Raw genomic sequence first — 13,679 nt, 5'->3', positions numbered from 1 at the left:
TCCCCCCCTTCATTCTTCCCCTCCTGCTATCTTCTTCTTTTTTTTTTGTTTCTTAACATATATTGCATTATTTGTTTCAGAGGTACAGATCTGTGATTCAACAGTCTTGCACAATTCACAGCACTAACCATAGCACATACCCTCCCCAGTGTCTGTCACCCAGCCGCCCCATCCCTCCCACCCCACCCCCACTCCAGCAACCCTCAGTTAGAAGTTAGCAAAACTTCTACCACTAGTAATATTTACATGACTATTCTCCCAGATTTTGTTTCTATTGCTAGATGTGCAAGGTAAATATACAACCATTTTTATTTTTTAAAAAATGCAATCTTATTATATATGCTATTTTATAACCTGCCTGTTCCTCTTACTAAGATCTCATATTTTTCTAAATTACTATGTAGCTTTACATCATTTTTAAAAAGTGTCCGGTAGTCTTTTGCATAAATGTCATAATTTATTTAACAAATTATGAATGGCCACAAAGTTTTATGTTACTATCCTATTTCCATTATAAATAGCAACTAAGAACATCCATGTTTTATTTTGTTTTCTTTTGGTGCTTTCTTATTTGGAGGACATGGCTGCATCTCATCTCTGAGCCATGGAGAATTGTTTCAATATGAGAATAAGATAAAGATTTAATTTTATACTTTTTCAAATAATTATCCAATTGTCTGAATGCATTTACCCTTTGTCTTCTGCAGATCAATTTCCACCCATACCCATCCCCTGCTCAGCAAAAAGCATCTACAAATTCTTTTTTCTTTTTTTACATTGAGATATAATTGACATATCACATATTAGTTTCAGGTATACAACATGATTTGGTATTTGTATACATTGTGAAATGATCACCATAGTAAGTCTAGTTCACATCCATCACCACACAGAGTTACAAATTTTTTTCCTTGTGATGAGAACTTTTAAGATCTACTCTCTTAGCAACTTCTAAACATACAATACAGTATTATTAATTAGAGTCACTATGCTATACTTTACATCCCTAGGACTTATTTATTTTATAACTGGAAGTTTATACTTTTTGACCACTTTCACCCATTTCAGCCACTCCCCAGGATCCCCCCTCCTCCAAACTGTGGCAATCACCAATCTGTTCTTTATGAGTTAAGGCTTTGGTTTGGGTCTGGGTTTCTGGTGGTCTTTTTTTCTTAGATCCCACATGGAATTTGTCTTTCTCTGTCTTAGTTCATTTAACATAATGCCTACAAGGTCATCCATCCAGGAAATCCCATCCAGGATTTCCTTCTTTTTTATGTTTGAATAATATTTTGGTGTGTGTGCGTGTGCACACGTGTGTGTGTTCACCACATCTATTCATTGATCAGTGGACACTTAGGCTGCTTCCATATCTTGGCTACTATAAATAAAGCTGCCATGAACATGGAGATGCATATATCTTTTCAAGCTAGTGTTTCTGTTTTCTTCCAATGAATACCCAGAGTGGAACTGCTGGATCATATGTCCATAATTCCTTACATGACAAATTCAGTGACTGCTTTTAGTCCTAATTCTTTACTCCTCTGCAGGATTTGACATTCTTAGTCACTCCTTTATTTCTGCAACTTTCTTTCCCTTAGGCTTCCCTAGATTCCCACTTTCCTGCTTTCCTGGATTGTCTTTTACATCCGATTTCTCCTATCTCACGTTTCCTCACTGGATCTTCTTCTTCTCCCTGTTTCCTGAGATTGCCTTGGATGTTATATGTGACTCTATGCTTATCATTTTACATGTTCTCACTGGGCAACTCAGGCTGTTCAGCAGGCATTTACAGCACAGCTTGGTGGGTGCTGATGGGGGAATAGAGCTACCACGTGGAAGGTCACACAGGGGCTCGGGAATCATCCTGCTGCACGTCAGGAGTGGATAGCAGTTCTCCACATTGCTGAGCAGGGTGTGGAGGGCTCTTGGTAAGAAATGAGGCTGGAGCAGTAGGCTGAGGCCAGTACACAGGGGCTGTGCACAGATGCTGAGGAATCTGGACTCTATCTTTCTGTTTATCCAGTAGATTTTTCTAGGGTTTTAGGACATGCTGGGCATGATCATTCCATTTTCTGTGGTGCATCCTACATCCACAATATAGGAATATCTGTCTTCACCCCACAGAAATGGGCATACTATCACTGCCCCTGTGACTACAAAGAGAACATGTGTGGGGGCGCCTGGGGGGCTCAATCGGTTAAGTGTCTGCCTTCGGCTCAGGTCATGATCCCAGGGTTCTGGGATCAAGCCCCATGTTGGGCTCTCTGCTCAGTGAGAGCCTGCTTCTCCCTCTCCGTCTACTGTTCCCCCTGCTTGCGCTCGCTCTCTCTCTGTCAAATAAATAAATAAAATCTTAAAAAAAAAAAATTTTTTTAATAAAAAGAATAAAAGAACGTGTTTGGGGGACTTGGGGTAGGGGCAGAAAATTAAGGTTCTATATTCAGTCAGTCTAAAATGAAAAATTCTAATGGGGTATTTTGTGTGATTTATTGGCATTTCAAAATATTTATTCAGCTATCAGATGTACCCAGCATGGAGCCTGAGATAAAATCATAAGTTCTAGAACAATCGCAAAACAAACTGAGGGCTGAAAACAAGCTCCCTTACAGCACAATGTTCATGTGGCATGCATTGGAAAAGTCATTTTTATTAGAACACAATTCACTCCTGAGGGAGCATTTCTTACAACTTCAGGAGCATGGGGCTCAGGCATGCTGATGTCGGGTCCTCGACTACATCTGTTTCCCCACGGCCAGTGCCTTACTTTCCTGCCTCCTGAGGATCCGTCCCACCACACAGAATGTTCCTGGAGCTTCACCAGCACCGATGTATGAAGAGAGAAAACTAACAGGAAAATAATGACTCATGCTTGAAAAGTCACTTCCTTCTGGGGAGATCACTTTTGCTTAAAATCTGACCCTTACAAGATAAACTTTCCAGGAAGGCATTCCCCATCCTTCAGGAGCTCCTATGGTTGGAGAACGGGAAGCCTTATCCCTTGTCCATGCATTTCATTGTGTGATTGAACACACTGCTGGCAAATCAGGACAGGTCTGGCTTCTCTTGTGACTCCTAGCCCGCTGAGGGGGAAAATGCCTGGCGTTCAAAGCTAATGAAAAGGTGACGAGCATTTATGAGATTGATGTGCTATCTCTTGCTTTCTCTTTGCAGCCCGCCGCCCCCCCAGAGGACACCCCCGAGCTGAGCGCCTTTTTGCGAAACTCGACCATCCCTCATCTTGTCAGGAAGAGAGACGTGCGGATGCCGGAGCCCCACAGACAGAGCCCCGCAAAAATCCTGGTGAGTTATCCCAGTGTGCGCACATCCGAGAGGAAAGACCAGATTGGACCGAACTCCCAAACACAGAAGGTTTGAACTTGGGCTATTTGTTTCTCCGTCCCATTCAATGCTCAGATATGCCTGCCATGTTTTGCCAGTACACGTTGTGAGCCACCAAAGTGACTCTTCCCTGCCTTCAAAGCCATATTTGCATTATAGGGCTTTCACTCTTCTACACCTGCCATGCAGGCCACGTTAGAAAAATAATGATAAAAACCTAAAACATGGCATGCAATGCATTTGCAGAACACAAAGCTCCCGCTGTGAGCCCGTTCCTAGACACAGAGCGCTGAGGGGCGGGGGGGGGGGGGGGGGGGGGGGAGTCACAAGTGTCCCTGCATCTCAGACTCCTCTGATGGTCCAGAAAAGACGAGAATGGGGTCTTCTGATTTCCTGGGCCCAAACCCTGCAGAGTCTTAGCACGGGGAGCTGTGGTAGATCTATCCTGAGCTTAGTCAACCCTTTGCAAAACTGTGGAGAGCACTCAAGAGTCGGTATTTTCAATTCAATTCAATTCTCTTCACTCGTTCCAAGGTGAGTGTTAATACCACCAAACTCTACAATTAAGAGGCTAAAATTAAAAAAAGAAAAAAGAGTCTAAAATGTTTTGTTTTAATGTGTCTTGAATATGTTCTAAAATTCATAAGAAGTTTCAAACATGGAAATGGACAGAAACGTACATCGAGCAAGTCTAACTTATTCAGTTAAACTTAAATCAATAGAGGAATGTTTATTATAATAGAAGTACCTAAAGTTACCTGGCAAAAAGCTATGGCAGGGGACAGATTTTGGTTCAAGTCCCTGTAAATTTTTATGGCATGGTAATGTTTTTCAAAACCTAAGAGTAGGAAATTGTTATGCTGTTCAGTTTAGGATAAATTAATAAAATCCCACATATTATTGTTTAAAGAAAGCTTCCCAGAGGAACAGCAGAACGGAAAACAATGATTTAAGTCCTGGGGATGTGGCATACAGAATGGTACTACACTTAATAATCCTGTATTGCATATTTGATAGGGGTTAAGAGAGCAGATCTTAAAAGCTCTCCAAGATCATAAAAAAACTGTTAACTGTGTGGTGATGGATAGTAACTAGACTTACTGTGGCTATCATTTCACAAAATATACAAATCGCGAATCATTATATCATACAACCAAAACTAATATAATGTTCTGTGCTAATTATACCTCAATAAAAAATTTAATAATTTTTAAAAAGAAAACAATGATTGGCATCTATAGAATTCTAATATGCATTACCAGTGTGAAAGCCCTCTGGAGAACCAGTGTCCAAACCTATGGGAACCAACAATTTAGAATATCAGTGTTCACTTTTATTTTTCAATTTCCAATTTAGTTTAAGTATCATGAGTACACTGAGGCAGGAGAAATCAATAACTAAAATTCTTGGAAAAATTATATGCACTTCTGTTCTAGGGTCAGGTTTTTCCCCTCCCGTTCTTTCTCATTAAATATTTTTAATGCAAGATGATTTTTAGCTCCTGAATATCATAGAAACTTACTACTTGCAGATGAGAGCAAGGCAATTCTTGATTTCCATTTCTGACTTTGTTAACTCATGCTTTATTCTCTTTGTCTCTTATTGGTTCAAAAATTGCAAATCATACGCCTCCGCATGTCCTTAAGTCAAAACAGTTTTGGATAGAAAGTGATTATACAAAGTTTATTCTAAAATCAAAAGTTCAATAAGACCTCCTACGGTTTTTGTTTAGTTAAAAACAACTTACTGAATCCCATTTCTGATTAGGAATTTGAAAGTGCAAAATGCCAACATCCTGTGTTGGGATCATAATTTCCAATTTGCATAGGAAAAATTTGTATCTGTCACACTGAAATATACTCCTCTGCCCAAGAACATCCTTGCCTCTCTCATCTCGGACCCCTGCTGCTCTTATAATGACCATACCATCTCCTCCTCACCAGGCTTTCTTCTTGTCCCTTTCCCTTCTCGGCTTACAGAAACCTTATCTTTCAAACCTTCTTCAGCCTCTGATACTATTAATCGCTTCCTGAAACTGTATGTCCCTTGGCCTCCCGCAAAACACTCTCTCTTGGTTCTCTTCCAGTCTGTTGGCCTGAGCCTTCTTAGAATTGTTTGTGGGCTTCTCCTCTGCCCATTCTCAGATGCCCCTGTACCTCAGGTCTCCATCCTCAGATCCCTTCCTTCTCCCACCAACTTCGCTCCTTCAGGGAAACGTTCTGCACAATCATGGACTCCAGCCATGCCTATGGGCCTCCTGCCATCTTGGCAGTCCCTACTACACTCTAGACTCGAGGAGCTCAGTGTATACATTCCTCTGGATGCCTGATAACCACTCCAGCCCCAACACATCCAGAATTCTGTCTCCATGACCCCCAGAATGTGCTTCTCCTCTAGAATTCCCAAACGCAGGAACACCAGTGCCCATCCACTCGGTTCCCCAAGCCGAAAGGGCTCCCTCCAGTTCTCCCTACAATCCTCCTTACAGTCCTCCCTCTCCTTCATCCCAACTTCCAATTTGTCACCAATGTCTCATCCTACTTCCTGAACTTCCTTAAACTCCGTTTTCCTCTCTGCATCCCCGTACCTCAGTTCAGGGCCTTCTCCCCTCTCCCTTGGACTCTTGCAACAAGCCCTTGTCACCCTCCTTGCTTCCCACTCTCCTCCCCCCCCATTCTTGCCTCCCATACCACCTGCCCCTAAAACCCAAACCCCATCATAGCCCTTGCTTAAACGGGACCTTCTGAATAGAATCTAAACTCCTTGGCTCCAATAGGAATATTCTTTACCACCTAGACTTCCTCTCATTCCTCTCTCACTTCTATCTGCCCACCCTGCCCCCGAATACCCTTTTCTCCTCTTTTCTGAACATGCACTGGTCTTGTCCCTGTCTGCCTAGATGGCTAGGTCACTCTTTCTCACCCTTCAAGACTCATTCTGAGCACAGTCTTTCTCCAGAATCCTCCAACAGAGCTAGCTCACCAGGACCAACAGGTCCAGGGAGCTTACAAGAATCACCCCCTTCTCACTCGCCTTCTTTGCCTCCAGAGGGTGGGATTAGAGATACACAGCATGTCAGTAATGAAGTGTAGGTAAACATGAGGGTCCTCACAGGGGGACACAAACTGCAGTGCTTCCAGAATTCCTGCTCCTGCTGTATGCACAAAACCCCAAACACCTCAGCGCCCAACCCTAGTAGAATAAGAACAGCCCTGCCACCTGAACCTGGAAACAGCATGTCGAAATCTGACCTCCCTGGAATTTATCAGATGCCCCTTACTGATTGCTTTGTTTTTGGAGAATTCAGAGGTTCTCAAAAAAGATTTTCATGGCAATATGTCCCTCAAGCTACTCTGTGGTTTAGCAATTTCATTAAAGTAAAATGCCTCAGTTAAATCCTGCTCATACTAGTCAATAAACTAATGCTTATTGAGCATCGATAGTCCAGAGCCCAGTGCTTGAGACATGAGAAATAAATAAAGCATAGCCCACACGGTAAGTTCAAATCAGTGAGGGAGTACAATTCAAGAAGTATCATCCTGTACATGGATACACAGAAAACAGATGTGAGCTGTCTATTTATTTCCATACTGGACCCAATCAAAAAATATGATTTGACAGGTAGAATGTCATCACAATGAATACTTCCCTGGAACATGCATTTTATATAGTAAAAGTTGCCTGTTGTAAGTTGGCAAAATTAGGAACTAGCTTAAAACCAGCCTAATGGATGGAACTCGAAGGTTCTGCTTTATAACCAAGAAGTAATTTAGAAGGAAGAATGTTTTGGAAAAAATGGGTTGATAACACTGGGTCTTTGAGATAATATAGATACAGGGAGCTTCCTCCGAGCCTTTTCAGGGCTCCTTTAGTCCAGGGTCACGTGTTGTAAGGGTCTATAAGAAATATCTTCCTGCCTTCTGAGAAATGAAATCAACAAAGAACAATCCAATCACTGCTGCAGGGAATTGTTTTAAGTCCTTAGGAAAAAACAAAGCTTAAATCTTATGTTGTATTTTACATTCCATTATCTCTACACTACCAGTAAAATTGATGCATCATTACTACCAAACTGTGTTTTCTCTTGGTTGTTTCAATGTAATTGTTTGTTGTTTAAATGAATAATTTATGAATTAGGTGGTGACTTCTGAGAAAATACAGTGCAGATAAGCTGACTTCAATGTTGATTTTCCACCACAATTTAAAAACACCAATTGGCCACCACTGATGTTGGGGTTTTTTTTTGTTTTTGTTTTGTTTTGTTTTGTTTTGTTTTGTTTTGCAGAATTGTACAAATATCGAGTGCTTACAAATCTCCTGTGCAGTGGGGCGGCTAGAAGGAGGAGAAAGCGCCGTCCTAAAAGTCAGGTCACGGTTATGGGCCAAGACCTTCCTCCAGGTAACAACGCTGACACTCATGCACCTGCTTGTAGGGAACCTCTCCTCAAAAGCTCAGCTGGAAGTTTTCCTAAAAAGGACTTTTAAATGTTTTAATTTTTAAATTTAGAAAAATTTGATTTTTTTCATTTAAAAAATTTAGATTTAATTTTAATTTTAATTTAACATTTTTTATTAATTTTTTAAATTTTTTAATTTTTAAAATTGTTTAAAAGAAGCGTCTGTGGAGACGTTGAGCCAAGATCAGCTGGTCATCTTTCCCATCAGGTGCAGACCTTTTTTTTTTCCCCAGCTTTATTGAGATATTGCTGACATATATGGAAGTTTAAGGTATACAGCATGATGATTGGAGACCTGTATGTTTTTGAATGGTTACTACTCTGAAATTAGTTCATATCTCCATCCCCTCATGTAATTAGCTTTGTGTGTGTGTGGAGGGCAGGTGATAACTTTTAAGACCTACTCTTTTAACAGCTCTCAAGAATCCAATACAGTATTGTTAATTATACATTAGATACTCAGAACTTATTCATCTTATAGCAGGAAGTTTGTACCCTTTGACCATCATCTCCCCAATCCCCCCATCCCGAGGCCCAACCTGATCTACTCTATTTCTGAGTGCTCCTTCTTTAGATTCCACATGTAAGTGATGTCATACAGTATTTGTCTTTCTCCGACTCATTTCATGTAGCATAATGTCCTCCTCCTCGTCCATCTGTGCTGTCACAAAAGGCAGGATTTCCTTCTTTTTTATGCTGAGTAATATTCCTTCATCTTTTAGGTGAAGACAATGAAAATATCCTGAGTCCCTCAGGCCTTTAGACAGTAACTTAGCTTCGAATAAATCTATTTAGCTCACCGCTTTCTACCCAGTGCCCAGCACATAGTAGTTTTCAGTAAATATTAGTCAGTGGAATGATGGCGCATATAAGAGCACAGTGTAAGCCATATGCCCCAAAGGGTCAAAATAGAAATCAATGAAGAAGGGAAAGGGGATTCCCACAGCCTGGGCCCCAGCCAGGACGCATCTCAGTGACGTTCCACATATGTGTGATTAAGAAGTTCTTGGTTGCTTCCGTGTATCTAATCTGTGGCATCCCACCCTGCCACAGATAATTCCATGGACTGTGTGCATTTTAAAGTTCTAAGATCTCTTTTATACTGAACAAATTAATTTTTTCCATTTGGAAAGAGCTATTTATTCAAATGATACTACTATGTTGTGACCTTGTTGTTTAGAAAGGATTTAGAGAGGGGAAAATAAGATAAATTAAAAACCCTACCAAATCTATGCATTTTTGCTCACATTTTAACTATTAAAAAATTCATCTGGCTCATTGCACCATAGAAAATCAAATGGTAAAGTCCTTTTGAGTCTAACTAATAAATACAGAATTTCATAGCTCTGGATTTTCATGTTTTCTGGGATTCAAAATACTTCTGTAGTCTTGCAAATCCTATTTAATTTTGTTTCTAAAATAAATAGAAGGAAAGTTAAAGGTATTTATGAAATAGTGGTGAAGATTTTTTATTTTTTAACTAAGGCAGGGTTTCTTAATCTCAGCATACTCTTTCAGATCAGATCATTCTTTGTTGTGGGGAACAATCATTATAGGATTATAGAATGCTTTATAGGAAGTGCATTATAGGATGCTTAGCAGCATCCCTGCCCCCCCCCACTAGATGCAACCCATTCCCCAGTTGTGACCATCAAAACTGTCTCCAGACATTGCCAATGTCCCCTGGGGGCAAAATCACCGCCAGTTTTGAATGCCTGAACCAGGGAGAAGTGCAGTACACAATTTATTTGATTTTTCTTTTTTTTTTTTTTAGTTAAACCATTATTTATTCATTCACTAAACAAATACCCATGGAGTGCCAACTATGTACCAGGCTCCTCTTCAGGTATCGCTTCCTTTCCATCGATTTGTTCATGGTCACTCTGTTTTGGGGTTGTTACTTCTTATCTCAGAGTTGAGGAGTTGAGGAGAGGAGTCTCACTGAATTCCCAAGCCCACACAGTCTTCAATGATAACCATACATTCCTTCTTTTACTTTGGGTATCACATCCTACTGAAATAAGGGAGAATAACTTTTTGGTGAAACAGGACTAAAATCATTACGACACCACAGTCAAGGGAAACATGATTATTTAATGTTTTTAAAGATTGTTAACTTATTAACTTGTTAATTTGACAGAGAGAGAGAGAGCAGGGAGAGGGGCAGAGGGAGAGAAAGAATCTCGAGCAGACTCCCCACTGAGCGCAGAGCCCGATGTGGGGCTCGATGATCCCAGGACCCTGAGAGCATGACCTGAGCCAAAACCAAGACCAGGGAGAGTGGCTCAAGTCACCAGCATTTACCCACAGCCATAGCCCACATTTCCGCACACCCAGTTTCTGCTTATTCCCTGTCTTGTAATCTGAGTGCTGAAGAGGAGTGCCTTCCTTATTGCAGTCTCTCTCCCTCGCTCCCTCCCTGCCTCTCCCACTCTCTCTAAGAATATACTACATACTGGAGGTCTTTAACTGTTTTGTCATGCAATCCAGAAGGAGGTAAACATTCTCTGCCTTCCTAATCTGAACTAGAAAGTTTACAATTCTTGCATGACATGATTTGCTGCATTATGTTTGTTTCTGTCCACTTGGTGAACATGCAAACCGGTCAGAAAAAGATTTTATTTAGAATAGTCCTAAATGATACCCTGTCCTGTGATTGTTGCTTGAAACAATCCTTCCCAGGGTAAGATTTCACCAGTAATCGCTTAGGTTTTGTCAGCTCACAAGGCTTTGTTTCTGGCAAATGTTGAGTACTTAAACGTGGGCTACGTGGTCAAAAAGAATTCTTGAGAAGGAAGTGAGCCGTGGGAAGGTAGGAGTGGAAGGGCTCATGACATTACCAGCCACACCATGTATTTAACCAATTCAAAAGCCTCACTCTCCATTTGTTACCAACTAGAGGACTTGTATTAGTACCAAGACCGTAAGCAAATCATTGTGCAAAAGTGCATGACAGCTAGTGAGCTGCAAACCACGGTCGAAATGACGCAGAAATGAGAGAGGAACAGGGCATTTTCTGAGGATTAATAGCTAGCTGGGGCAGGTCGAAGGTCCCAGGTGTTGTCAAGGGATATTAACTCCAGCTGCTTTTTCAGTCTTAAATTGCCTGCAATGTAGCAGTGATTGCTATTAGATGAGTATATTGCTATATGGAAGAGGAGATTTCTTTTAAACCTAAGAATAATGTAGTTGTTATGTGAAGACCACAGCTGAAAGCATCCGACTTTGAACGTAGAATCAATAATATGACTCTGCTCATAATTGTTGTTCATGAATTAAATACTTACTATGCCATGCCTTTGACCTGCAGTCACAAGACTAGCGCATTTTTGGTGCTACCCCAGCTGATCATAGTCTAATTGCTTACATATCCCCATTCCTTGGAGCTCCAGAGCATCTTAGAAAAATGAAAAAATAAATGCATTTTCCTACTGAAGAGGATGGAAGAATCTTGGGTTTGGAGAAGAATTTAAAATAAGGAGTAGATCTGCCTATGAGTTGTATGGTCTGCAGGCTCTTTGCCTACCACCTTAATTTGTTCAGGCCCCAGACTGTGTCAGTTTACGTCACTGAGTCAAAGAGTGGAGGGACAGGTCAACAGCCCGTTTTCATGACCCACAGCCCCCATTTTATGTCACTACCTTTCTTAGAACTTCTTGAACTTTCTAATCTAGTTGATAGTGGACGGGGTCCAATTCAACCATTGAAAGAACTAAACCTTCTATAAGGTGCTATAAAATGGGTGTTATGTGAGGTCGGAGGGTTCATTCACTGTCCATTTACGTGGTCAGTCAGCCAGGGTTGAAGCTGTTCGAGGTGCTGTGGAAGATATAAACATTATATCCCATGGTTTACACCCTCCATTTCTATATAATCTCGTTGAGGAGAAAAGTAATAGAGACAAATAATAAGTTAAACAACAATGTCAAAATTGCAAACAATGTAGGACAAATATAGTTTCATCCTCATCTTTCTGAATCAGAATCCCTGAGCCTGATCCCAGGTGTTTCTGAAGCTCAGCAAAGCCCACGGGGCTGTGAACCACTGGAAAGGATACTAAGGACTGGGGATAAAGTAAAACATGAGGAAAAATCAAACTGTGGCCAAGAGCAGAGGGGGTAAAGGAAGGAGGTGAATGGAAATCCCCTCAGACAAACATGTTTCTCCCTGTTCTACATTCTAGAGTTCAAATCCCACCTTTTATTCATTAAGAAACTTCCATATTCATAAATGCAGAATCAGGCAGGACAAAACTTCCCATCTAGAGTTGAGACAGAGATGGAGGTCTCTATTGATTTGTTCCCCAAAGATACGACTTCGAGAGCAAGAGAATTATTTTCTATCAATTTTTTTAATTGAACTTGGAGACTAGAGAAAACTTGTTCACTGGAGTTTGGGGAGCATGGACACACATGTGAGTATGTAATTGTGATTCTTATGCAGAATCTCATGACCAGAATATAGTCATGTTCCTTCTGTGCCTACTAGCCAGGGTGCTAAAGAAAGTAGATTTAAATCACCAAGTACATGCCAGATTTTATGAGCAAAGTTTTTCCACGTTTTAAAAAACACTTCTCATACAAACAAACAAATAAATCCAACTTTCAGTTAAAATGGAAAAGCCAGGAGACAAGAGAACATCAGAAGAATAACAACCAAAAAATAATTTTTCCAAATGAATAAAGTTACTTATCCTGGAATGTTGGCATAGAAAGAAAGAAAAAGTCAAAGATATAGTGACTTTAAGTATTTAAAAATGTTGCATACTCTTGCCTGTCCTTATCATCTAGAGGAAATGGGATTTATTGAAAAGAGAAAAACATTCAGTCACAGGAAGAAAAAAAAAAAGAACTTCGTAAAAAAATGTAAACAAAATTATTACAATCCAACCTGATGGATTGGCTTCAAGAAACCCAACATTGAATTATAAATGGTGAAGTGCTGGTGAATGTTTAATAAACTGCTCTGTGGGAGTAGCAGGGGAAGCTCCAATGTGCAGCATTTGCTGATTTCCATGGTGTAAAATATTCCCACCATGGCCAATTTCAAGCTGCCAGCCTAACGTCACCAAATCTGGAGTTGGGAAGAGAGGCACATCCCCTTCCAGATACAACAGACTTAAATAATATCCAGAGCATAGGTACTAGCAAAATACAATAAAATAGTTAATAAATACTGAGTTTGGAGTGTGTATGACCTTTTAAAAAATATAATTTTCTGAAAGTTACATAGATAGAAGTTTTAATAATGGCTCTGTTTAACAACTGATACTCAAAATTCCTGAAATTTTAACAGTCTGCTCTCAAGAGCCATTATGAACCAGCTCCAGCCTAAGACTGGATAGCTCTAATCACTGTCTCAAGTTAAATGGTGGGGAACCACAGAAATTTATGTTCTCAAAATTTATGTTCCTTGACTTAGTCTTAAATATTTTCCTTTGACTTTAATCAACAGTTAATACGAGAACCAATTAAACAAAAAAAAATTTTTTTGCTGAAAAGTTTTATCAAAAATTCTATGGCTTTAAGTCAGTGATTTGTTTTGTTTTGTTTTTAAGATTTTATTTATTTATTTGACAGAGAGAGAGAGATCACAAGTAGGCAGACAGGCAGGCAGAGGGAGAGGGAGAAGCAGGCTCCCCACCGAGCAGGGAGCCCAATGTGGGGCCCTATCCCAGGACGCTGGGATCATGACCTGAGCCAAAGGCAGGCGCCCAACCGACTGAGCCACCCAGGCACCCCTAAGTCAGTGGTTCTTAACCAAGGGGATTTTGTTCCTCGAGGGACATTGACAATAATTAAAGACATTTTTGGTTGTCACAATTGGGATAGAGGTGTTACTGGCCTGACATCTAGTGGGTAGAGGTCAGAGAGAGCTACA

At 40.5% G+C, this 13,679-nt stretch overlaps 1 protein-coding gene across 3 annotated transcripts in view; it reads left to right on the top strand.

The window, feature by feature from the left end:
- ITGA8 (integrin subunit alpha 8) overlaps positions 1-13,679 on the top strand; it is a 179,470-nt gene that overhangs the window by 152,366 nt on the left and 13,425 nt on the right. For all 3 annotated transcript variants that reach the window (XM_032425577.1, XM_032425579.1, XM_032425578.1), the window contains 2 exons: positions 3,175-3,303; positions 7,628-7,741. In XM_032425577.1, the coding sequence (XP_032281468.1) occupies positions 3,175-3,303; positions 7,628-7,741 (243 nt within the window). The remainder of the gene's footprint in view (positions 1-3,174; positions 3,304-7,627; positions 7,742-13,679) is intronic.

The sequence above is a fragment of the Phoca vitulina genome, unplaced genomic scaffold, assembly GCF_004348235.1.
Source record: "Phoca vitulina isolate PV1807 unplaced genomic scaffold, GSC_HSeal_1.0 scaffold33, whole genome shotgun sequence".
Lineage (NCBI taxonomy): Eukaryota > Metazoa > Chordata > Mammalia > Carnivora > Phocidae > Phoca > Phoca vitulina.
The sequence above is the reverse complement of the archived record's forward strand: the minus strand, read 5'-3'. Positions and strand labels throughout refer to the sequence as shown.